Source organism: Agaricus bisporus (assembly GCF_000300575.1).
Source record: "Agaricus bisporus var. bisporus H97 unplaced genomic scaffold AGABI2scaffold_12, whole genome shotgun sequence".
Classification (NCBI taxonomy): domain Eukaryota; kingdom Fungi; phylum Basidiomycota; class Agaricomycetes; order Agaricales; family Agaricaceae; genus Agaricus; species Agaricus bisporus.
The window spans coordinates 1,076,716-1,099,954 of NW_006267347.1; the positions used below are offsets into that span (position 1 = coordinate 1,076,716).

The following is a 23,239-nucleotide window of genomic DNA, read 5'->3' on the forward strand; positions in this document are numbered from 1 at the left end:
ATTTTGTCGCCCAGCCTTTCTCATACCTACAATACCATCCAATGAGTTTGTCAGTCAATAGGAAACGCAAGTCATATGTTCAAAAAATGGCTGCGAATCGACGTCCGATATTCCTCCAAAACTGCAATCATGGCCCAATTGTTCTTCTGACACATAAAGCATAGGTGACTGGACTGTTTGTGCTCCCACTCTACGATGTTCCAACAAGTCGCAGATTTTCTAACATGTTCCTTCTTTTTCGCACTCTTGTATGCTGATTTTACCAATTGTGCAAAATTCTTCCAACACCCAGATGACTTCTCTCCAACGATTGACTATGATTTCGTCGTTGCCGGAGGTAAGCATATTTAAAACTCCACTCTGCAAGTTGTTCACCTGACGCTTTTATATTTAGGTGGAACTGCGGGACTCGTTGTCGCAACTCGACTAGGGGAGAATCCAAAGTGGAAGATTTTGATTATTGAAGCTGGACCATCGTATGTATTACTTCCGGCGACTGTCGCGCGTGTTCGTGATTTGAGGGTTACTTAGGAATGATGATGTTTTCGCAACTCATGTTCCAGGTCTTTCCCCGGGACCGGAAATTGACTGGAATTACACCACTACTCTTCAAACTCACTTGAACGGAAGAGACATGGAGTACTCACAAGCGAAGATATTGGGTGGCTGTAGCTCCCATAGTAAGTGTCACATAGGATTTAAGTGAATCCCTGGGAAACTTACGGATCAATGAGATGGAATGATTTACACGCGAGGGTCGAAGGACGATTGGGACCGGTGGGCCGACTTAACTGGTAATGAAGAATTCCGTTGGGATAAGATACTGCCCCTTATGATGAAGGTAGTCTCTTCGACTAGCAAACACGATCTGGGGTTTTGGCTCAATTGATGAATCTAGGGAGAAAGGTTTACTAAAGATATCGAAAACCAACCCGTGGAAGGTCGTTTCGATCCAACCGTTCATGGCCTTCATGGAAAGCTATCCGTGACAGTATCTCCTCTCAACGTCACCAATCCCTTCAACGACCTACTACTTCAAGTGACAGAAGACCCGGGCATGAACGACGAATTCCCATTCTTATTGGATTTGAATGGAGGGAAACCCTTGGGTATCGGTGAGTTCTCGAGCGTTCAAAGCTCTTCTTAGGAGATAAGCAATCTCACCCAACGGTGACAGGTTGGAGGCCAGCTACTATGACCCATAATGGTGAGCGAAGTAGTTCTGCTACAGCTTACCTCGGCACAACGAACGACAATGTTCATGTATTGCTTAACACATTCGTCACTCGTGTATTACCTGCCGGCGATAACAAGACGGATTTCAGAGTCGTTGAGTTTGCTGCCGATCCACAGAGTCCAAGGGTGCAGGTAAAGGCAAAAAAAGAAGTTATTGTGGCAGGAGGTGTCATTGGTTCGCCACAAATTCTCCTGAAGTCAGGCATAGGAAAACGAGAGGAGCTCGAAGCGGTCGGAATCAAGACGTTAGTGAATAATCCAGCGGTCGGAAAGAACTTTTCGGATCATGCAATGGTTCCTGCTGAATTCGACACAAGTCTTCCAACGACAGAGTCAGTCTTCATATAGGACTCGCGTCTGATACTGACACAGCTGTAGTTACGACATAGATGCGGCAATAGCGGAATGGAATAAGACTCACATGGGGCCGGCATCGCACTCCGGCCACCTCAATCATGTCGTTTGGGTGCGTCTACCTAAAAACGTCAGCCTTGGTGCAGCAGACCCAACGGGAGGTGAAGACAGCCCTCATATCGAGCTATCGCTGGTATCAATCAACGCCAGGGCTCCTGAGATGATAGCGACAGAATCAGAAGGTAGGTGACCAACTGATGCGTCGAACGTGTGAGGAAACGAAGTAATCTAATCATGTAGGCACCGTTCTCCGCGTATCCACTGTCAATCTCCATCCAATCTCGCGTGAGTGCTCTCCAGTGGAAGTGGCGCCCGAATCTGACACAGGATTAGGGGGATCTATCACTCTCAATAGCTCCGACCCGTTCTCTTATCCTCTTATCGACGTTAATTTGCTCGCTCAAGATCTAGATTATGTTATCTTGCGCGAGGCACTTCGAAGTGCACAACGACTGTTTTCCGCTCCATCTTTTGAGAGTTCAGTAAAGGCTGTCATCTCACCTCCTGCGAATGTTACCTCGGACGACGAATTGGACGCTTACATTCGAAGCAAAGTGACTGCATGGATTCATGGCGTAGGGTCGTTATCTATGTCGCCTCATGGAACCAGTCATGGCGCAGTTGATCCAGATTTCCGTGTGAAGGGAACTCAAGGACTGAGAGTTGTTGATGCGTCTATTATTGTAAGGACATCCAATTTCATACATTGCTTTGCGTTATCAATGTCCCTTTAGCCATCCACCGCAAGTGGACATACACAGGCAGTGGTATACGGACTTGCCGAAAGTGCAAGTTTAACGATTGCGAGATTGTGGCAATGAGGTGAAATAGGGTGAGACTTCTATTTGGTGTTCCTGGAAAAGAAGGTTTTTATCTAAAGTGTTATCCCTGTCTGTTTATCGTCAGTATATGAGTATTTCCGTATCGTCGAGCAAGATAGAAATCGTATTTGATTGTGTAGACGGTCGTTATCGTCCTATGCCATGCCAGAAGGATAAATATGGTGACTCTCTTCCACTGATCCTCTTTCTACCTAGTTATCATTATCCGTTCTTATTATCTATGAAACCGTCCGGAAAATTATCTTTCTCGATCCAGATTCTGGTTTGAAGCTTCGGGAGGGGACGTATGTATATATATAATCAACAAGGAGTATGTCATACTTTTTGTTATCTTCCATTGACTTGCGATTACGGCAGATTGCGGGTGCTCAGTAAGCCCTCTCACCCGGCCCGACACGAACACCGTGGCTTCACGGGTTTTTCTCGGGTTTGTGATGTATCCGTATACGCGTATCCAGGGTTCCGACTTTCGAAATGATGCGCTCAAGAGGTTCACCCCGATAGTTCGTACGGAGTAGTTCTTCCGCCAGTATCCGGCCTTGATACACGACAGGTTAAAAGATATTACCTCGGAAATGTCGGCGCGACGCGTAGTTTCCGAAAGACTTCGGACATGATAACAAATATTAATGCATTGGCGTGCTCCCACACTTTCCCGGAGATCGCGATTGGAGATGCTTTCATGACGCTTGTGAAATGTTTGAGTTATAATCGGATATTGTACTATTGTATGTGCGAATTCCTAGACAATTTTCCAAAATTGTATCTCTTTTTTGACTCGGGTCAGAATTTTTCGCTCGAAAATAGGTCATTACCTCACTCGATTCCGGGGACAAGGTTCTTCCAAGGGTTGAGTTGAGGCGCTTCGGCGTGGAAATTGTTAAAACGCATTTATCACATTCGTGTACTATATAAACTCCCCGAGCCGCCACAGCGACTCGAGTAATCGGATAATACAAATAGTAGAGCATCATCACCTTGAAAACCCAAGGTGGAAAAATCAAATCGTTATCATTATTAGAGTCATGTCCTGTTTAATCCTTCTTATTAGGGTCGACCATACGACCCTCGGCGAGTTGGTTCAGCTCGTCTTCTTGTCTATCTAGCTTGAAGACAGAGATCCAGACGAGGCAACCAGTCAGAGTTGCAAGGACAGCCATAACACCGTAATTCCAAATGAGAAGTGGATCTTTCGCCAGTGCTGGAAAAATAGCTCTCACGTCGGTTGTTTGTATTTTTAGCGATCAGAAGGTTTACGTACCGACAAAGGCCTCACCCAAGGCGGATGCGAGAGCGGAGGTGAAGAGGAAGATACTTGTGACCAAAGACTTCATGTTCTTTGGGCCCTTTGTATACGCATATTCCAACCCAGTAATAGAAGCCAAAATTTCACTGAAAGCGACTAAAACATATCTAAATGGGTTGAAACAATGTCAGCGATACTTTGTCTTCGGAAGGATTTAATTGGCCAGTCATCACACTTACGCTCCGGATTGTATCCAAACATTAAGGGGCGATACTTTCCCTTCACATTCGCTAGCAAATTCTCCACAAGGGCTCGTCTTGTAAATGTAGGCCTGGACAACGGCTGCCCAAACCATAGCAGCCGCACCTAAAAAGAAACCGAGTGTGATCTTCTTAAGCGCAGTAAAGTTCACACCACCACGGCGAAGGGCTGGATAGATCTTGATGAAAGAGATAAATTAATAATCGAACTGGCGGAGGGTTATGGCTTACGAAGATATCGCAGATGGGAATGAAAATGATTAGAGCAAAAGGGTCCAAATTCGACAACACTTGATTAGGCAAACCATGGGTCGACATTGTTGCCGCTTGTGAGACCAAGTTTCCATTCAATTGGTTGTAGGTCAGCCCTTTCAAAAAAGTCTCAACCAGTGATATCACCGAGAACAATCATAGTTGACGCACAGTAGATGGGGAACCAACAGAAGACGGCACAGGCCTTGAAACCACGTCTGACTTCATCAACCCATTTATCGTCGAAAGTCATCCATCTCGGCTTGGTACCCTTGACACTACTCGGTTTCGCATTCTCCCAAAAGTTGGGGGACGTCAAGTTCTTGTAAGTCTTGTGAGGATTCAAACTCCATTTCCCCTTGGCGGCATAGAACCATAGGCGAGTGACGGTTCCGAGGACGGAGCCAGTGGGAGGTGACTTGATGTAGCGGTTACGGCCATACCAGAGAACGATCGGGCAAATAAGGTATACAATGGTAGGAAGGGTATAGGCGACCCAGAATCCTACGTACTGGAAGTAAAAGTTAGAACCCAAGTGTGTATTTGGAGATAAAAGGTGACTTTACCTTCTCTGAAAATGCCATTGAAATCTGGCCGACAAGGGCACCGACATTGATAAACAAGTAGAAATACTGATTGAAATTTGGGTTAAGACACCAGTATAGATCTTGCACCGGTGTTACTTACCATGTAAATGCGAGAAATAGTCATCGCGGGGTCTACAATCACTCGTTCGCCTTTTTTAGTGACAACGAAAAGTTTCTTGTATGGGTACTGTTCTGCGATCAATGGCGAAATGTTGGCCTTGAATAGACCGGATCCTTGGGGAATAACCTTCAGCCATGGTAGAGATCCAGGACCATGGGACCTACCGAATCCGATAATGATGATAGCAACACAGAATGCGCCAATAGAACTCTTATGTTCAATTACCCCGGGAAGACCAGTAATGATCAGGATGATGTGGCCCAAGAGAGTAAAGACGACAGCCCAGCAAATTGTCTTATAACGACCCCAGTAGGTATCCGCGATGTAGGCTCCAATGAGGGGCGTTACATAGCACCTGTCGGTCGAGATGAGGGATTGGTCAATTTGATCAATTGCGACACATACCAGAATTGATTGAAAGTTGTAAGGCCGGTGGACGCTTGTTGACCCATTCCTAGGGCGCCTGACTGCCCATTAGCACCACCCGCACCGGTATGAGATCCTGGGGGAAGCGGCCATTGAATGAAGTTGGTCTGTTTAAGTACAATGAACAATGAACAACAGCGAAAAAAGGAAAAAATTCTTAGACCCACATATACGACGCTGCAACCATAGAACTAGATCGAGCAATTCAATTCATAACTTGTAGATTTTCCATAATTGGAAAAGATAGCTCACCGAAAATCGCTCGGCGAGCTCGACAAAGGCGATCACTATATCAATTTTTTTCAATTTCACCTCAGATGATTAAAAAAGGTAAACATCTTCCTCACGGTAGGCATTCCACGGGATCGCATCGGAAATGCGCCTGAGGCTGAGGAGCTCCTCCTGAGTGGGAAACGTCAAGCCATCATGGATGCCATCCAAGTCGGTCTCAGAATCGGATACGCTCTTGACGTCCGGGTCATGCTTCTCACTACCCACTTGCTTCACCTCACTTATAGCGGCAATGGCAATATCATCGTGCTGGATTGCGGCCATACCTTTTTATCCGGTGCTCGACAAGAACAACAACTGGAGCAAGATTCCCGAAGTGGGAAGAGGACAAATTGTGGTGAAAAGGGACAATGCAGCCCTTATGGTGGCCTTAAGAATACTCCGGCGAACAGCCTGTGACGAGGATTTTCTGAATCAGGCCTTCATTCAGACAAACCAGGATCTCGCAGACTGCGATTGAACCTAGTTAAATCTAGGGTTGAATCTAAGTGCATGTGGTACAGTCATTCTGGATGGGTGGAATCTGGGTGGAATGTCAAAAATTATTAAAATAGCGTTTGTCAAAATTTTGAGCCAATGTGATGTGTGTTCAGGTCGTTCGTAACCCCGGTTGGCGCGAGCGAGAACCCAGCGAGAACCTGCGCTGAGCGCTCACGACAACACGCACTAGTCACCTGACCAAATCGTGACAAAAGTGTTACATTTGCCCATTTTGCGGGTTGCCAGCTTAATACCGCTGGCAAATGGAAACAATCGACAAAATCCTTCGCGTCATCTTTTTGAAATCGGTCAATTCCACAACGTGGCGCGAGTGAATTTTTGAATTTGGCCGAGAATCCAACGGTATTATCATTTCAAGATGAGATCAGAGAGGATTTCACGGCAGAAACGCCCCTTCGGCTATTCTGATCAATGAAGCGTTTGAATTGTGGTCACTGTCAAGTCACATCAGGTGACTAGTGCGTATTGTCCATGAACCCAACCTTAAGCTACGTCCACTTCACTTCGGGGGTGAACGCGCGAAGTTCATCGTTAATATTGGTCATGAGACCACGAGACGGCTCCACTGTTCATGGCCGAGTTGACGGGAAAACTGCCGCTGGCGCTGCGGCTATGTGGGGGCCGGCGGAAGAAAAGTGTTGAGCGGGTATAGTGAGCATGTGGAGGCATGTTATGCTGACATCTTGGAGCCATCTGTACCTTGGATACTTGTGTTCCGGAAGCAGTCATGGAATTGATATGCGGCGTCGGCCGACCCGACCATGAGGTGCACATCAGACGCATCTCAGATAAATCGGAGGCGACTGGCTTCCGTCTGCTATCTAAGACACGCCCAAAAGGATCATGTTGTTAGGTAAGGACGAAGACGGGTGGGCTCGAGAAACTTCCCTGACCACCTGTCGCGGTTCTATATGAGGCGCGGAAGCAATGGGAAGAAAGAAGGGGAAACTAACCTTTCGAACCAGCCAGCCAGGGGCTAGACGGGTGAGATCCAGTAGCCTTAACTGGCTCTGGAGTCGCCCTGGAGTGGGTCGTGGACCATTGACACCTTCATTGGATTACCTTGATGGGAATAGGATAGCGAGATTATGGGATAAAACTACCCAAACTATGATACTGGATGAAATGATTTTAAAGTTATTGATTGCGAGAGATACAGTACAGTGGATGAAATGGTAATTGGACCCTGGCGAGGCTGGAGAAACGATCAGGCAACCGAGTTGTGTGTGCGTGTTGTGGTGCCTGTCAGGTGCTATCATTGTACACCACGCGCCAAAAATAAATCAGCATGCTTTTATCCACTGGAAGCTAACCGGCGATATTTTTGGGGCTGGCGTAGTATAAAGATGCCCCCGCCGGACCGTTTTTTACTTCTACCTGTCCCTCACCGCCATGGCTGCCGTCGCTGATGGCCCCGTCCTCGACCTTGCTGAAAAGCATCCTGAGGTTGTAGATGATAAAGTTAACGCGAGGGATGAGGTCTCCAGTGAAGTCGACGAGGTGGATGACGTCCATGCGGGACTCGAATTCCCCACCGAAGAAGAACGGCTGACCCTTCGCCGTGTTGCGGACGCATTACCCTGGACCGCATACTGTACGCCCTACAAATTTCTCTATATTTCGAGTCACTAATGGAAACGTGCCGCCAGTGATTGCGTTTGTGGAACTTGCCGAGAGATTTTCAGTGAGTTGGGTTCGGTCTAATGTGTCATGCCTGTGAAACTGATTCAAAAATCCACAGTTTTATGGCTCCCAAGTCGTTTTCGTACGTGCCACACTACTGTCCTATAAAACCAATTCACGAATATCTATTAGACCAACTTCATTCAACAACCACTCCCGCCTGGCTCTCACACAGGTGCAGCCGGTCTCATAGGCCAGGCTGGTGCCTTGGGCTTGGGGCAAAAGGCCGCAACGGGTCTCAACACTTTCTATCAATTTTGGTTCGTTACTGAACGTGTCCTCAACGCCATTTACTGATACTCTCCAAGGTGTTATATTACTCCTCTCTATGGGGCCTATATCGCGGACACTCGCTGGGGACGGTACAAGACTATTTGTATTGCTGTGGGGATCGCTCTCGTTGGACATATCATCTTGATCATTGCTGCTCTACCCGGTGTCATCGAGAAAAAGAGCGCTGTCGGCGCGTTTGTTGTGGGAATGATAGTAACTGGTCTCGGTACGTTGCCCACTTCGAGCTTTCTTTTTTTTTGCATGTTTGCTTATGGTATACAGGCACGGGCTTTTTCAAGTCAAACATCTCTCCATTAATTGCTGAGCAGTACAAGCGGACTAAAATCTTCGTTATCACTACTCGACACGGCGAAAGAGTGATCGTCGATCCATCTTTGACGGTTTCTCGCATGTACATGGTGAGTTAATCGTTCTTGTCGCTCCTTTACGAGATTGTTGACCACCCCCGATCTTCAGTATTTCTACCTGTTCATCAACATTGGGGCAGTCATTGGTCAAATTTCTATGACTTACGCTGAGAAAGTGCGTCCTTTTTTGAAGTATATCATGATTATGGTCCTCACAAAGCTCTCAGTTCGTCGGCTTCTACCTTGCTTTCACCTTGCCCACTGTTGTCTTCCTATTATGTCCATTTGTTCTTTACTTCGGACGACACCGCTACAACCGAACTCCTCCCACTGGTTCCGTGTTTTCCACAGCGTTACGGTTATGGAAGCTTGCCGCTCGAGGGAGGTGGAGTCTCAATCCTATGCAAACATTACGAAACATGCGGGCAGATGACTTCTGGGAGAATGTGAAACCCAGTAATATAAAGGTAGAGGATAGACCCAAATGGATGAACTTTGACGACCTGTGGGTTGATGAAGTACGAAGAGGATTCAAAGCCTGTGCTGTCTTCTTATGGATTCCGCTCTACTGTATGTGGTTTTTCAACTGTGCTTTCGATGTACGGCGGCGACTCACTCCGATTTATTCAACCAGGGCTTACATACAACCAAATTAACAGCAACCTGTTATCCCAGGCCGCTACTATGAACACTCACGGATTACCTAACGATATTTTGTCAAACATCGATCCTATCGCTATTATCATCATTATTCCCATCTGTGACTTGCTTGTTAGTGTCCCTCAAACCATATACGAACCATACTTACTGAGATCTACTTCAGGTGTATCCGGGTCTACGAAGATTAGGAATCAACTTCAGTGCGCTGAAGAAGATTACCGGTGGTTTCTTCACAGGGGCATTGGCAATGACTTGGGCAGCCGGTCCGTTCCCATGCTTCTTTATTATGTTTTATTATTGGCTGACGAGTTTCTTTTTCCAGTTCTCCAACATTTCATCTACAAGGTATGTCCGCTTCTTGGAAGCTTGCTGATGAGAAAGCTAACTCCCTTCATAGACCAATCCTTGTCATTATTCAGCTGCGACTTGTAAAGATGCGGAAGGAAACGCCATTGTATCGCCTCTCAACGTCTGGCTCCAAACTGGAGCGTGAGTACTTCTAGTTTTAAACCGTTTTCACATCTGACATAACTACTACAATAGCTACTTCCTGATCGCCGTGAGCGAAATCTTTGCTTCTATCACGGGTTTGGAGTATGCTTTCACGAAAGCACCCACGAATATGCGGTCTTTGGTCATGTCCGCGTTCTTGTTCACATCTGCGATTGCCTCGGCTATCGGTGAAGCCTTCGTTTGTGAGTTATTTTCGTTCGCATCACAAAAACCCGTCATTAATCACGTATATAAATAAGCCTTGTCAACGGATCCCTTGTTGGTTTGGAATTATGGTTCGATGGCGGTTATAGCTGCGATTGCTGGTGCGCTCTTCTGGCTCTCGGTTAGAAGATTGGATAGGGATGAAGACAAACTTAATAATTTGGGATCGGGACACATGGAACCGGTTCGGAGAGACAAGGAGATGTAAAAAAAATTTCGCAATCCCCATTTCATTTCTCTCCCTCTCCACGTCCGTCTCGGATCTTTCTGAGAACGTGTGTATTGTACCTTGTAATGAAGTATTAAAATATTCAAATATTGGATTCGGCAATCATCTTAAGCATGTGTGTCTACTCAGTGTCCTACCCTTGATGAATATCTCGTCTGGTTAATGTGCTGTTGCTGCTGTTGACCAACCGGTCCTTAACCTTCCTTAACCCCGTGTATACCCCCAGTAAACGCGATCAAGCCAACGTGACGTTGTAAGGGATTTCCAAGTTCCTTCCGGTAACCAATGGCCTAAATTGCGTTAAGACAAATGTTAATGACGATGTCCCTGTGGGAATGAAAAAAAAGCACATGGCACATTGACAGAAATGGTATAATTTTAAAATCATCATTATATCGGATTTGACAGGTTGATCTTTTGATATCTTGTGAGGGCGGGTTAAAATGAATGGATGTGGGAATGTGGACCTGTTGTTAATACAAATTTAGAGCTTGATCGAGTTGTCATTTATGTTTTTTTTTCGGCTGGACGGCTTTGTCAAGGTGGTGATATTACCGGGGAAATATCGGTAAGTGGCTATATATAGCATCTCGGGATGTGAGGCCCGCACGGCGCAAACGTAGGCCTACGTTCATGTTAGGCAAGCGCCGCTCCCCAGCCTTAACATTCTTGTCTAGCAACCCAAAAAACGCGAAGGGTAACGTAGAGCAAACGGTGAGCGGGGAGCAGTGAAAGGACTTAGGAACCCTTTGATTTGCGGGTCCATCTGATTCCTTGTGAACGGTTCCAGCATGGACAAAATTTCAATAGTCCGCCCTCTTTCAACCCTTGTTTCAACCGCTCGCATGGGTCGCGTGCGCAAGTTTTGGCATAGTTTTGAGTCTCTGTATCGAGAATTTATCCACCCTTTGCTTCCGTATGATGCCTATACAGCCCACACTTTAACAACTGTGTCGGGTGGTTTACAGGCATGGCAGTAAGCCTGGAATTTGACGGAAGAGTCGGTAAGTAGCACCAGAAGACAATACTTGAGCGTGGATGACCGGAATCAATTCATACACCGAGGCATTGTCAATTCCGGCTATTGATGAGATTACCCGGTTTGGGCATGTGATTCCCTTTTGCGCCACGGAGTTTTCCGGTGGAGTCAGTTCGTCATAATCACAGCTGTCTCTATTAGTCTCTCTTCTCATGTCTTCACTATCCTCCATCCGTAACGCAAATGCTACTTTTAACCCTAAATATACGCCGGTCGCGGTATTTGTGGGAGGAACATCTGGGATAGGACGTGCAATGGCTGAAGTACTTGGGCGACATATCGAAGGAAAAGTTGACATAGTCATTGTCGGACGGAATAAGGAAGCCGCAGACGAGCTTTTCTCTAAAATGCCTTCCCCAACAGACAAAACATATAAGCGCGAATTCATTCGTTGCGATGTCACACGGATGAAAAACGTAGAAGCCGCTACTAAGGAGATTCTCGCTCGACATTCAAAGATCAATTTTCTAATATTGTCGCCGGGGGTGTTCACGACGAGGGGTCGGAATGAGACGGAGGAGGGTTTGGATACCAAACTCGCAGTGCATTATTATTCTCGATGGAAGTTCATCAAGGATCTACTCCCCGTTCTGAATAAAGCCAGCGAGGAAGGAGAGGATGCCAAAGTTTTCTCCGTGCTTGCTCCGGGAAAGGGTAGTGAAATTGATTTGAATGATCTTGGCCTCAAGAAAACTTTTTCTGTCACGAAGGCTGCGCTCCAAGCCCCGACGTATAATGATTTGATGATGGAGGTGCGTCTCTCAAGCGCTTGCTGTTATTATTTGATCTCAATCATGTGAAATTTTCAAGGCTTTTCATGATTTGAATCCCGCAGTCACTTTCATTCATGGGTATCCAGGGGTTGTTCGTACTTCATTGTTTGAAAAATCAGACTCTACCCTCGTGAAATTCGCCAGCCCCCTGGTCAATCTCTTACTCTGGCCTGTGTTCACGTCACCGGAAGACTGTGGAGAATATATGTGGCATGCAGTATTCAATAGTACGGATGGCGTTTTCAGAACGGGATCGAAGGGTGAGGATCTAGGGAAACAGCGGTACTTTGGCAGTGAAGAGGCAAAGAAGAAACTGTGGGACCATACAGTAGAAGCGACAGCAGTTGACTCCTAATGAAGTGTAGATTATTAATTAATTAATTATTGACCTCGTGGCGATCCTTGCCTTTGATCCGGTCGTCGACGCGTCGTTCCGGCAACTTTTCCCATGGCCACCCTTAGCGAGCGCACACACTGTCAATCGAGTCAGCGACCACGTCCCAACGATGTATAACAACCTCGCCTGTTAACCTCTGTTCACTTTCAACCCACCATGCAAGTAGTTAAAAAGTCTCTCCGCTTCGTTGTCCCTCCATTAGCAGTTGGTATGGTCATTGGGGCTACCTGTGATTTCATCATGGATTACAACGATCCCGAGCCGGTGCATTATTCCCCACAACTTGCTCCTACGGCTGTCTTTGTCGGCGGTACTGCAGGTATCGGCCGTGCTATGGTCGAAAACTTTGGCAATCGTACACTGGGAGACGCCAACATCGTCATCATCGGACGAAACCGCGCCGCAGCAGAAGAGATCATCGCCCAGCTACCAAAATCAAAAGACCCAAATGTCAAACACGAATTCGTTCAATGTGACGTGTCTCGTATGAAAAACGTCCGTGATGCGACACAACAAGTCCTCTCGCGCCATCCTAAAATCAATTTCCTGGTTTTGACTGCTGGTTTGATGTCGACGAAGGGAAGAAATGAGACGGAGGAAGGTCTGGATGTCAAACTTGCTGTTCATTATTATTCAAGATGGGCGTTTATCAAAGGCTTTATGCCCGCTCTGGAGAAAGCCATTGAGGGGAAGGAGGATGGGAAAGTGATTTCTGTGCTCGCTGCTGGGGAGGGCCAGGGAAGAATCGATATGACTGATCTGGGACTTGCAAGGACATTCTCGCTCAGCCGCGCTGCGTCGCATGCTGCAACATACAATGACTTGATGGTTGATGTAAGTCTCACAGAGTCTGACTCCCTCAACTGTTTCTGACCCACCCGTTCTCTCACACAGGAGTTCGCGTCTCGTCACCCAGGACTCACTTTTATCCATGCGTACCCCGGCTTCGTTCGCACTAACTTGTTATCATCATCAGATTCAAGCGCACTCCAAATCGCTGGCCCCGTTTTGAACTATCTTTTGTCGCCGTTGATGTTACGTCCAAATCGTTGTGCGACAAGAATGTGGGCTGGTGTATTCAACCATACCGGAGGCGCTCATCAGTTGTCGTCGTTGGGGAGGGGGTTGGAGACACCGTTTCATGGCACACTTGACCAAAGACAAAAGCTTTGGGCGCATACTGCCCAGATCACAGGGGTGACGAGTAAATGAGACAGATTCTTTCTCTGCTTTCTTGCTTTCAGCTTACCCTCCTCAAGAAATAAAATTTCCATTTATTACCTTGGCGATCAAACCTTCTGTCTTTCATACGTAACCAATCCACTCAGTTTTAAATGGACTGCGTAAAGTGAAAGCGCGAGTGGAGCCGAAGAGAAGCCCGCTGGTCCACTAGCCATTCTCGGACGCCTCCAAGAATAAAAGACACCGGAAATGCAACAGCTTTCTGGTTCACTCGCCTCATACCATGAAAACCACACTCAGGTTTTATGCATTGCTAGCGGTCCTCTCTGCCCCCCTTGCTGTGGTTCAAGCCCAGTCTAGTACTTCTGACTCTTTGATGCCTGCAGCTGTCTATAATGGCGGTCATAATGGTACAACAAAAGTTGGTCTACGTATTGCTAACGGAGGCGCTGGACAGTCGGGGCTAATTGGCGCCTGGGGCGACGCGTTTATCAACTACATGGTCGGTAAAGGCCATGAACCTTTTACCGTGAGTCTATCCGTTAGGTTTATTAAGACTGTTAATGACAATTGCTGTTAGGTGGAGTGGTATCTGGGCGATACGACCCAGAGTATTGAGTATTTGGAGAAAGGTCAGGTAGATGTTGCTGTGACCTACAATGAGGCTGCGGAACGGCAGGTCTACGATTCTGAGCTGGTGTCCGCTTGGCTCTACGGTTTTCATGTGAGTACTAGTACTGACGTCATATTTGACATCACATTTTGACGTTCTACGTCTAGGATCATTTCTATTTTGTCGGACCTCCGAGTAACCCAGCCCAACTTTCCACCAACGATTCTATTCTTGCCATGGCGCGTAGGATCGTCCAGGTCGGAAATCAACAAGCTGCAGTAAGATACTTTTTCCATGAATATATGAAATTTAAACTTATGCTATTCGAACTCGCGTTAGGTCCCACCAACCAATGGCACTGTCACCCGTTTTCTTTCTCGGTATGACAAAAGTGCCACGAACATTAAGGAAAGCGAGATTTTCATCAAGATCGGCCAAGTGAGTTTTCCAAAAAGAACTATGGGATGTCAAAATGGCTGACATTCTTCCTTGGACCTTAGGTTCCATGGGCTTATGCCTACTCGAAATGGTACCATCAATACCCGCGTTTCCCCATTCAAGCACTTGAAGCTGCCTCCCTTCTGAGTGAATATACGCTCACCGACCGTGGAACATGGCTATCGAGTTCCCCAGACGTTCGATCGAGGTTGACGATTTTCAAAGCCGGAACTGATAACGAGACGGATATATTATTGAATCCCGCTCGCGTTTTGATCGCCAAAGAAGACAATCTGGTTGATAAAGAAATTGGTCAAGCTTTTGGTAAATGGGTGGTTTTGTATGATGAACAGAACAAGACTGGTGGGCAGAATGTGATTGAGACTTTCACGGGAACTGGACAGACTGGAGAAACGAAGGAGCCTTTGTATACCCGCGCACCAGTGAACTGGTCTCCTGCCAATTCGACAGCTGGCCAGTAGATTATTTGCACTTTAGATTCTGATTCTTCGTTACTTGCTTTGATCGTTTCGTCCCCGCATCAGGTACAATCACTCCTACTTTCTATTTATTGGTTGGATATGGACTTCTTAAGACCAGCTTTTCCGGATACCACCAATAAAAGAGTAAAACATTTCGGTCACATTTAGTCGTAGTCAACTGTCAAGTTGACATTTCACTTGACTTGACAACGCTGATGATATAGAAATCCGGCTTGTTGTTAGAGGATGAAGCTTAAGCAAACACACTGTCACCTCGTACCGGATGGTAGCGAGCTAAGAAAATAATTCCGAGCAATGACGACAATGGTTAATATATCTACAGGTCGATAGACTTGCAGCACTGACAAAACCCACATCGCTATAATATTTAAATTAACACTTCCCACCGGATTTAGCAAAGCGATTCTTTCTTACCTTTGCTGCGGAAGATCCAAAATCCAACTCGTCAAATTCACCAAGATCAGCAAGATTCACTGGAGGCCGCGATCGGACAGGTGCCTCAAAGTAAACACTCGCATTCCCGGACGTTTCAGGACACAAGTCGTTCCTTCCATCAACAAGAATTTCTCTTCACCAGGTTTTATATCCTTCTCCTTGACACCAAAGCAACGTTCAAGTGAAGAAAGACGCTGCGTCGGAGATGGTAACCAAGGGGTTCTCTTGTTCGGGACAGCCTGTAGTTCATATTCGAAAGAGTAATTTTCGGGTTTATTGGTGGCAGTCTCGACGAAATCGATGCAATGCGAATTGAGTAATCAGAAATCGGGATTGGGCGAATATGAACGTCGGTGTCCTCAACAGATTGTTTGAGCTGGTGTACCTGTCAATATACGTCACTGCTGGAATCGCACTTGCATACGCACGCCGCTAACAGCTCCTGGCGTGTCTAGAAACTGGGTGGATTCGTCAAAAGGTTTCGCGCGTGCTCTTCCATCCTTGACCTCATCTTCCGTGATTCGATTGTCATTGTCAATTGAGTATATGAAAGTTGTCTGAATAAGGGTAGAAATCCTCGCTTGTAGTCCCATATAATCTAGAATCCGTTGTGGCGAGCAAGAAGGTATCAAAGTCATGATGTGGCTTGATATGAGGATGATAGCGTTTGCAGAGGTCCGTGAGACATTTACGGAAGGTTATTGTAAGTTTTCTAGAACATGACGCATTTACGGACGTCGACGCGATGACGGGATGACTGGGCTGATCAGGGGCTGAGAGACCTTAGCGGGTGTATATGGCCGAGCGCGTAAACGTGACTTTTTCTACGGTCATATCCAATGGGCGTCAACGAGGCACATTGCTGGACAAAGGATACAAGACTGACAGTGGTTGCTGGTGCCATGAAAGGTCTATGAAAGGTTTGAACGTTTTATAATTATTGTCAGGGAAGCATTGAATGACTAAGCATAAATAACCAGGCTCATTCCCGGCTTTATTAGTTTTCCGTCAACTTCCGTTCCGTCACGTACCCCCAGATTACGATCGCACCTACCAGAAGAGTAAGTCTGTCTTGAAATGAACTGAATGTCTGATCATGGCATTTGTTTTAGAGACTTTCTCTAGCGCAGGAGCAAGCAGCTAAATCATGGGAGACTCGACCACTACAGATCCTTTGAACGAGCACGAGCATCAGAACGAGATTGAAACTCCACCTCACCCAGCTGAAAGCCCGCAAAAACAACCACCACTGGGTATCAATAATACTCCACTGCGTCGTTATGCAGTTCTTTCGGCCATCCAGCTTTTGAGACGAATAAAACCTTTGACCGGAAATGTCGTCTTCTTATCGAATAAGCTTGCGTCAAATTTGGACATTTTGTTCAACTTTCGGAAGCCTCTACTCTCCAATTCATCGCACAACATACATCCATTCCCGTACCCAAGGTCCACTGTGCATTTGTACACAAGGACTGCATGTACATCCTCATGGATAGGATAGACGGCAAGATGCTTCTCCTCGACTGGAGGTCTAGATCTGTTGATGGTGGTCCCTTGTTCGATTTCAGGTTTCCTACGTCAAATGCTATTGGACCATTCAAAACTATTCATGAGTTTCATCTCTTTTTGCGCAACGGTATACAAGAGTGGCGCTCAGACGTGTATCCGGAAGTTAACCGCATGATAGCTTTGCAAGACAGACCTTGGCCTATGCCAGTGTTTACTCACGGAGATCTGAGTAGCCTGAATATTCTCGCGCGTGGGGATACTGTCGTCGGTATTATTGATTGGGAAACTTCAGGGTGGTTTCCATCATATTGGGAACATTCAATGGCGTGGTATGTCAATCCACGGAATGTCTTTTGGCAAGAAGAGGTGGGAAAATTCTTAGAATCAACTCCGGAGGACATGGAAATGGAAGAAATCCGGCTGAGACTCTTCGGGCACGTTTGAGAAGGCTTGTATTGACGCTGTGGTTATTTGTATATTGGTTGGATTATTCATTAAAAGATACGCTCAAACGAGATAGGATTGTCCAAACCGTATTCCATATTCAAGGCACAACCTCTTCGTTCTCCAGCAAATCAAAAGTGGGCGGCCTCCTCGAATCACCTATGCCTACACGCTCCACCTTCCCATCAAATCGGTGAGAGGATATCTTCCCGCCACAATATGTCATGGCGGTGTCCCAGATCTTATTCCATTCCAGCATACGTGTTCCTAGCGCCCCTTCGTCGGCGTCCAGCATTTCCAGTGCCTCCTTTACCCATGCAATGCAGTTCCAGCCAGCATTTTTACGTTGCCGAACCGGGACAGCGCGCAAAATTTGACAAACGCGATCGATTTTCTCCACCTTGGCAACGATAATGGGACCGAGTAGCATGTTAGTGGAATAAAACACATCTATATCACGTTCATCATAGACAAATTTCAAGCTGTTGTCTGATTGAAGCTTCTCTGTTTCGTGAAATCGAATTCCTCGTGAGCCTTGATGTTCGCGTTTGGGGGCCACAATTAGAGCCCAATGATATCTATTGAAAGGTGAGGAAACAGAGCATCAGCGATAAAATTCAACCTATACACCTGTCTCCACCACCAGGTTTTTTTTGTGCGCCACCACGAGCATAAAGAGCAATTTCGAGGCGGTCTTTATTCGATGACATTGAGCAGAGATAGATGCGTTAAAAGCTGAACGGAGTTTGCTATAATTAATTAGTATCATGGCGAATACAAACTCACCAAACTGATTTGAGGATGGTAGGCAAAGATATAAACTGATTGACGAGGTCTAGTACAGCTTTTATACGATACCCAAACGTGAGCGAATCACATGCGATTTTATACGCCCATAAGACTGTTACAGTCATAGAATCTTCTCGGTTTTTATTTGTTTTCAGCTTTGTAATTTCTTTTCTTTTCTGTTTCTTCTGTTTATTTTGGTGCTGAACAATTTGGATTCTGTTGGCGCCCAAACTTGACCTAAAATCGAATCGAGGGATTGCGGCGCGAATTGACACTGGCTATTCGGATGATTGACTTTTCTCAAGAGCAATGATAGTGAATTCGGTTTGCTAAATTTGTTTTGCCTTTAGTCGCTATGATACTAAGTACTCATAGAAATCGTCCTGCTTAACTGTGAAAGCATCTATCTCCCTTCAGTGACATCCAATAAATCGAACTCGCCCTTTATGCACGCGCTGGCGCAGCCAAAATGCCGAATGGTGAAGGCAAGTGTGTAGATAATCAGGTGGCCCGTTGAACACTGATGCAATCTTTGCTCGCCTTGCAATAGCTATTATTGGGCTTTGATTGTGGCGTAAAAGTCCCAAGGCCTCAAAGAACTCGTTTGAGAGGCATCGCCCTGGCATGAGTTTGAAATGAATATTGATTATTTCCGTCAAAATTTGGGAGCAGTTCCGATCTCGCAACATGAAAACAATGACCGGAATTGTCAATCAGCGCCGCTTTAAACATCACCGAAGTGTCTCAGCCGAATTTCTTCCATTTCCATGTCCTCAGGAGTCGACTCTAAGAATCTTCCCACCTCTTCTTGCCAGAAGACATTCCATGGGTTGACATACCACGCCATTGAATGTTCCCAATATGATGGATACCACCCTGAAGTTTCCCAATCAATAATACCGACGACAGTATCCCCGCGCGCGAGAATGTTCAGGCTACTCAGATCTCCGTGAGTAAACACTGGCATGGACCAAGGTCTGTCCTGCAAAGCAGCCATGCGGCCGATTTCCGGATACGTGTCTGAACTTTGTACCCCGTTGCGCAAGAAGACGTGAAATTCATGAATATTTTTGAATGGTCCGATCGCCTTTGAGGGTCCAGGAAACCTATAGTCGAACACAGGACCGCCATCCACATTAGAGACGCCAGGACCTGGTGGTGGGAGCGATCGAAGTTCCGTTACGAATCCCTTTAACTGCTGCAGTATCTTCCCCTTAGACTGAGCAGATCTAGACCTCCAGTCGAGGAGAAGCATCTTGCCGTCTATCCTATCCATGAGGATGTATGTGCAGTTATTATGTATAAATGCACAGTGGACCTTGGGTACGGGAATGGATGTATGTTGTGCGATGAATTGGAGTGTAGAGGCTTCCGAAAGTTGAACGAAAGGTCCCAATTTGACGCAGAGCTTGTTTGATAAGAAGATGACATTGCCGTCCGAAGGTCTTATTCGTCTCAAAAGCTGGACAGCGGAAAGGACCGCATAGCGACGTAGGAAAGTATTATGGATGCCTAATGATAGATATTTTTGCGGGCTTCTAGCTTGGTGAGAAGTGGTTCCCCTCTCGTTCTGATACTCGTGCTCGTTCAAAGGATTTGTAGTGTTCGAGTCCCCCATGATTTCGGCGGTGGTGGCGCGCTAGAGAAAACAATAGTGGCATATTTGTCATTCAGTCATTTCGCTTCACGATAAACTCACTCCTCTGCTGCTGAGATCGCGATCGGAGCTGACAGTACGGAAGTTGACGGAATCAGGCTAAAATAGGGCCAAACACTGTGTCCCAAATATTCACCACTGCCGCCACATTTCTGAAGCGGAGATAAGTGCTAAGCGGGCAGCACTCAGTGTTTGTCTGTTGCTGCGTTAACTTGTCTTCAAACAGTTCGGAAGCGTGGCTTGGCTAAAAAAAGATGTCTGAGTACATTTTCAGCAAAACTCTGGTTCCACTTCGTCTCCGTGTATGGTCAGCATGATTTAGGCAGTTCTAAGTAAATCGGTTCACTGATGCTGGTGGTAAGAACACTTTCAGACAGGCTAGCAACATGAAGTTTTCTTTCCAGGCGCTCTCGCTGTGGATGGAGGAGTTGCAGATCCCGCCTCAATATCAGCTCATGCGACCCTTCTATAAAGTTTTCCGATTGAATAATAGGTTCAAGGGCACAAAGCATCTACTTGACTGTTCGCTTCTTGGTGCAAGTATGTATCATGGACCTTAAGGATTAAATCCCTGCAGACAGGGCCGTAGGGGCGCGGTACTCACAGCTTCATATCGTACCCTAATAAACCAGGAACCTACTTATTCAAGGTCCCAGCGAGAGCCATCCTGGCCCATCTCATGATCTCGACGAGGCGTGGGCGTGATAGGTGTCAGGATCACATGACCCATGCAATAAACGCGGTTTGGCGTGGGAAGCGAACATCTCACCAATGACCCCATCCTCGAGCGCACAGAATGATAAACTTCTCGCTGAAAACCAGCAGCAGAAAGAACAGCTAGCTAGCCTCGACCGTAAAGTTCAAAAACTAAAGCGAGCAATAAATGATGTCGACAAGGAAAAACTCGGTCTACAAAGCCGGTGCAGCCAGTTAGCCGAATCGCTGGGGTTCACGGATATTGGTGAAGTTCAAAGGGCCTTAGACGTGGCAGACCACGAGGTTACGTTCAAGCAGGCTTTCGAACGCGTGCAGGTTTTGGAACTTGAGGCTAATGCACTGCGCAAGGAGAAGGAAAGCTCCGAAGGGAGGTGTAGTGAATTGGAAGAACGACTTCATCTATGTCGCGAACGCAAGTAAATACTATTTTCCTATGCCTTAATCTAAATCACTGATATTTCACTAGTGCCGCTCTGGAAAAGAACGAAAAGCGGCTCCAAGAGGAGCTAAAGGATACCAATAAGCAATACGACGCAATGAAGGATGCTCGGAAGAGGGCCGCAGAATATTATCAACGGGATCGCAGGATACTCTATAAAATTTCAAAATGGTTATGCGTGGAACCGCTGAATGAGCGACCCAATCAATTTTATTCGAAAAATAGTACGGCATTGGGAAGAAGGGAATTATTACGCGAATTCGGACCAGCGTTAACGAAATTATTGGGCCTCGATATTCCGACTCTCGAGAAAAGTTTAAAGGAAGGTCATGGTCAGTATCTTTGAGCTTTGCATTATGTTTGTTTAGCTCAAATCGTATCTTAGATGCAACTTACGCTGCTGAAAATCCCGTGGAAGAAGATAATCCTTTCATTGTCGGGAAGGATGGAGCTCCCGGACCTGTCTCTGTCCCAGTTGTTGCTTCTTCGAGCACTCCACCTGTTCGTAAACCCCTGTCTCCGTCGCTGACGCCAAACATTCCCATCAAGCGCGAAGCGATTGAACCCCTTAAACCCCTTCAGCTCTTCAAGTCATCATTACCATCGTCAGATACTGAGGACGACTCACAAGGTACCCTTCAGTAATTCCAACCAATGGAAGCGAAGAACCTGATCATCTCGATTTAGCATCCAGTGAGCTCTTCAAAATTCCATTGCCATCTGAGAGTCGAAGAGACCGCCCCGCTGCATCTTCTGATACAGAAGATGATTCTCAAGGTAATTATTAGTGCGATTTCTTCCAACTTCCATCTTTTTGAGCGTCATCTCCAGCTCCTAGCGCTTTGACTTCATCCCCCGAGCTTCCGCCTATTACCTCGCCATTTTCGGCTATGAAGCCCACAGTGAAGAGGCTCACCAATATTAACTTACCTTCGCGCCCACCATTGGATGATAGAAGACCAAACATCAACACGGAAGCGTCGACATCTGCTCTGCGATACCATGTCAAGGTCGAACCCGAGGACGATCAGAATGATATCCTTCAGGACAAGCGTCCCGCAAAAAGACCTCGGATTGGTTTGGATTCTTCTGTACAGACTCCCAAACTTGTCAAACGCGAATTCTCACTTAGTAGACGCGTTTTCTCCACTGGTCAAATCGCGAAAGGGAAAAAGCGTTATGAGAACGACGAGAACACTCCTGTTGGGAAGGCTGCTCCTACGACCAAAGTGCAAACGAGGCTGGAAAATTATACTCACTCTAAAGGTCGTGGTCGCGATACTCAAGAGAAAGAAAAGTACGTTTCTTGCCTTTCCTCTCTCGAAGATGTGACTGAACTAATGGTGGTTTTATTCTAGAACTACAAAGACTATTAATTCAGTTTACAAGATAAACCCTCAAAGGAATGGAGGCTTTGCACATCAGTATGACGAAGTTGTACGTGGCAGAGCAGAACGATCGCGGATGGATGCAGGAGATTGTGAAGAGTGTCGCGACGTACGTATTTTCTTTGACAGTTGTCGTATTCTCGTTGTGTGTTAACCATTTCTGCTCTAGTGGTATACTGCTGTTGGTCCGATGCCAATACGTGATCGAGGCCCTCTTTGGCGATCACCGTCAACGACTCCGGTTAAGCGTTGTGAAAAACACGTTTCACGAGCATCCTCTTCATCGCACAGTCATGATCGCGAACTATCACCTTCTCCCTCCGATAGAAGTCATGCGAATATTGAATATCACAAAAAGCAGATATCACGGCATCGTCACAATTGGGCTAGAGCGCAAACACCCTTTGGATTTTGGAATATTGCAATGCCGAGTACCCAAGAGGTGAATGAGATCAATGAACGGGCGGAAGAGATGCATCAGCGAAAGTTTCGTGAAGTGGAGAAGGAGGCGGAACGTGGGAGGTGGATTAGGCGTTAGCGAAATTGTCTTTTTTTATTCCTATTCTTCGTTTGATTTTGGGGCTCAGAATTTATTATTTAATAGGTAATTCGACGGATGGATATACCTTACTAGATACCATCCACGTCCTGGCGATATGGGCAATAAAGCGTTAATACTTCGGATTCATGTCCATGTCGTTGTATGCGATAATGGTCACCACCACTCTGTCCCCTCTTCAATCGGAGCTCAGGACGTTTTGAGAGAGCTCAACGTTGCCTTCAACAGGATCCTATTTCCCCGAATTGCCT

General features: G+C 46.3%; 11 protein-coding genes across 11 annotated transcripts; 7 read left to right on the plus strand and 4 right to left on the minus strand.

Annotated features, from left to right (window-relative positions):
* Positions 1-195: 195 nt before the first annotated feature.
* Positions 196-2,471, plus strand: AGABI2DRAFT_211194 (hypothetical protein; the record flags this gene model as incomplete). Its single annotated transcript, XM_006456232.1, has 10 exons — positions 196-337; positions 395-476; positions 532-680; positions 735-841; positions 899-1,115; positions 1,178-1,568; positions 1,615-1,832; positions 1,891-1,935; positions 1,984-2,333; positions 2,385-2,471. The coding sequence occupies 10 exons, from the start codon at positions 196-198 to the stop codon at positions 2,469-2,471; spliced, it is 1,788 nt and encodes a 595-aa protein (XP_006456295.1).
* Positions 2,472-3,526: 1,055 nt separating this feature from the next.
* Positions 3,527-5,996, minus strand: AGABI2DRAFT_188285 (hypothetical protein; the record flags this gene model as incomplete). The annotated part of the gene is made up of 12 exons (XM_006456233.1): positions 5,732-5,996; positions 5,637-5,671; positions 5,552-5,575; positions 5,364-5,491; positions 5,123-5,313; positions 4,938-5,071; positions 4,817-4,882; positions 4,422-4,761; positions 4,230-4,366; positions 3,978-4,177; positions 3,754-3,905; positions 3,527-3,693 (listed from the first exon to the last, which is right to left on the minus strand). The coding sequence occupies exons 1-12, from the start codon at positions 5,937-5,939 to the stop codon at positions 3,527-3,529; spliced, it is 1,782 nt and encodes a 593-aa protein (XP_006456296.1). The 5' UTR covers positions 5,940-5,996.
* A 1,567-nt stretch (positions 5,997-7,563) lies between these two features.
* Positions 7,564-10,214, plus strand: AGABI2DRAFT_195475 (hypothetical protein). Its single transcript, XM_006456234.1, has 14 exons — positions 7,564-7,770; positions 7,826-7,860; positions 7,918-7,941; positions 7,992-8,119; positions 8,168-8,358; positions 8,415-8,551; positions 8,610-8,675; positions 8,728-9,070; positions 9,135-9,271; positions 9,324-9,423; positions 9,483-9,505; positions 9,558-9,649; positions 9,704-9,855; positions 9,913-10,214. Exons 1-14 carry the CDS (start codon positions 7,569-7,571, stop codon positions 10,083-10,085), a joined length of 1,803 nt encoding a protein of 600 aa, XP_006456297.1. The 5' UTR covers positions 7,564-7,568; the 3' UTR covers positions 10,086-10,214.
* A 1,083-nt stretch (positions 10,215-11,297) lies between these two features.
* AGABI2DRAFT_188287 (hypothetical protein) lies at positions 11,298-12,273 on the plus strand (the record flags this gene model as incomplete). Its single annotated transcript, XM_006456235.1, has 2 exons — positions 11,298-11,897; positions 11,956-12,273. The coding sequence occupies 2 exons, from the start codon at positions 11,298-11,300 to the stop codon at positions 12,271-12,273; spliced, it is 918 nt and encodes a 305-aa protein (XP_006456298.1).
* A 113-nt stretch (positions 12,274-12,386) lies between these two features.
* AGABI2DRAFT_180977 (hypothetical protein) lies at positions 12,387-13,658 on the plus strand. Its single transcript, XM_006456236.1, has 2 exons — positions 12,387-13,149; positions 13,210-13,658. The coding sequence occupies exons 1-2, from the start codon at positions 12,472-12,474 to the stop codon at positions 13,525-13,527; spliced, it is 996 nt and encodes a 331-aa protein (XP_006456299.1). The 5' UTR covers positions 12,387-12,471; the 3' UTR covers positions 13,528-13,658.
* A 215-nt stretch (positions 13,659-13,873) lies between these two features.
* On the plus strand, positions 13,874-15,189 carry AGABI2DRAFT_211210 (hypothetical protein; the record flags this gene model as incomplete). The annotated part of the gene is made up of 5 exons (XM_006456237.1): positions 13,874-14,026; positions 14,078-14,221; positions 14,278-14,388; positions 14,450-14,548; positions 14,611-15,189. 5 exons carry the CDS (start codon positions 13,874-13,876, stop codon positions 15,028-15,030), a joined length of 927 nt encoding a protein of 308 aa, XP_006456300.1. The 3' UTR covers positions 15,031-15,189.
* A 614-nt stretch (positions 15,190-15,803) lies between these two features.
* On the minus strand, positions 15,804-16,084 carry AGABI2DRAFT_180979 (hypothetical protein; the record flags this gene model as incomplete). The annotated part of the gene is made up of 2 exons (XM_006456238.1): positions 15,915-16,084; positions 15,804-15,862 (listed from the first exon to the last, which is right to left on the minus strand). Coding segments are annotated over exons 1-2 (222 nt in total), but the record flags the coding sequence as incomplete, so codon positions are not given.
* Positions 16,085-17,539: 1,455 nt separating this feature from the next.
* On the minus strand, positions 17,540-18,149 carry AGABI2DRAFT_77227 (hypothetical protein; the record flags this gene model as incomplete). Its single annotated transcript, XM_006456239.1, has 2 exons — positions 17,540-18,017; positions 18,070-18,149. The coding sequence occupies 2 exons, from the start codon at positions 18,147-18,149 to the stop codon at positions 17,540-17,542; spliced, it is 558 nt and encodes a 185-aa protein (XP_006456302.1).
* Positions 18,150-18,952: 803 nt separating this feature from the next.
* Positions 18,953-19,846, minus strand: AGABI2DRAFT_146177 (hypothetical protein; the record flags this gene model as incomplete). The annotated part of the gene is made up of 1 exon (XM_006456240.1): positions 18,953-19,846. One exon carries the CDS (start codon positions 19,844-19,846, stop codon positions 18,953-18,955), a length of 894 nt encoding a protein of 297 aa, XP_006456303.1.
* A 398-nt stretch (positions 19,847-20,244) lies between these two features.
* AGABI2DRAFT_195476 (hypothetical protein) lies at positions 20,245-20,525 on the plus strand. The gene has a single exon (XM_006456241.1). It carries the CDS (start codon positions 20,272-20,274, stop codon positions 20,443-20,445), a length of 174 nt encoding a protein of 57 aa, XP_006456304.1. The 5' UTR covers positions 20,245-20,271; the 3' UTR covers positions 20,446-20,525.
* Positions 20,526-20,656: 131 nt separating this feature from the next.
* On the plus strand, positions 20,657-22,967 carry AGABI2DRAFT_122214 (hypothetical protein; the record flags this gene model as incomplete). The annotated part of the gene is made up of 7 exons (XM_006456242.1): positions 20,657-21,018; positions 21,069-21,373; positions 21,427-21,672; positions 21,729-21,818; positions 21,873-22,338; positions 22,400-22,538; positions 22,599-22,967. The coding sequence occupies 7 exons, from the start codon at positions 20,657-20,659 to the stop codon at positions 22,965-22,967; spliced, it is 1,977 nt and encodes a 658-aa protein (XP_006456305.1).
* Between the last annotated feature and the right edge of the window lie 272 nt (positions 22,968-23,239).

What these genes read in the sequence shown, in the direction of transcription:
- AGABI2DRAFT_195476 (XM_006456241.1), top strand. Translation starts at nt 20,272, where the DNA reads ATGAAGTTTTCTTTCCAGGCGCTCTCGCTGTGGATGGAGGAGTTGCAG.
- AGABI2DRAFT_180977 (XM_006456236.1), top strand. Translation starts at nt 12,472, where the DNA reads ATGCAAGTAGTTAAAAAGTCTCTCCGCTTCGTTGTCCCTCCATTAGCA. An exon ending in ACAATGACTTGATGGTTGAT is followed by an intron (nt 13,150 to 13,209) that starts GTAAGTCTCACA and finishes TCTCTCACACAG; the next exon opens with GAGTTCGCGTCTCGTCACCC.
- AGABI2DRAFT_195475 (XM_006456234.1), top strand. Translation starts at nt 7,569, where the DNA reads ATGGCTGCCGTCGCTGATGGCCCCGTCCTCGACCTTGCTGAAAAGCAT. An exon ending in ATTACCCTGGACCGCATACT is followed by an intron (nt 7,771 to 7,825) that starts GTACGCCCTACA and finishes ACGTGCCGCCAG; the next exon opens with TGATTGCGTTTGTGGAACTT. An exon ending in AACACTTTCTATCAATTTTG is followed by an intron (nt 8,120 to 8,167) that starts GTTCGTTACTGA and finishes ATACTCTCCAAG; the next exon opens with GTGTTATATTACTCCTCTCT.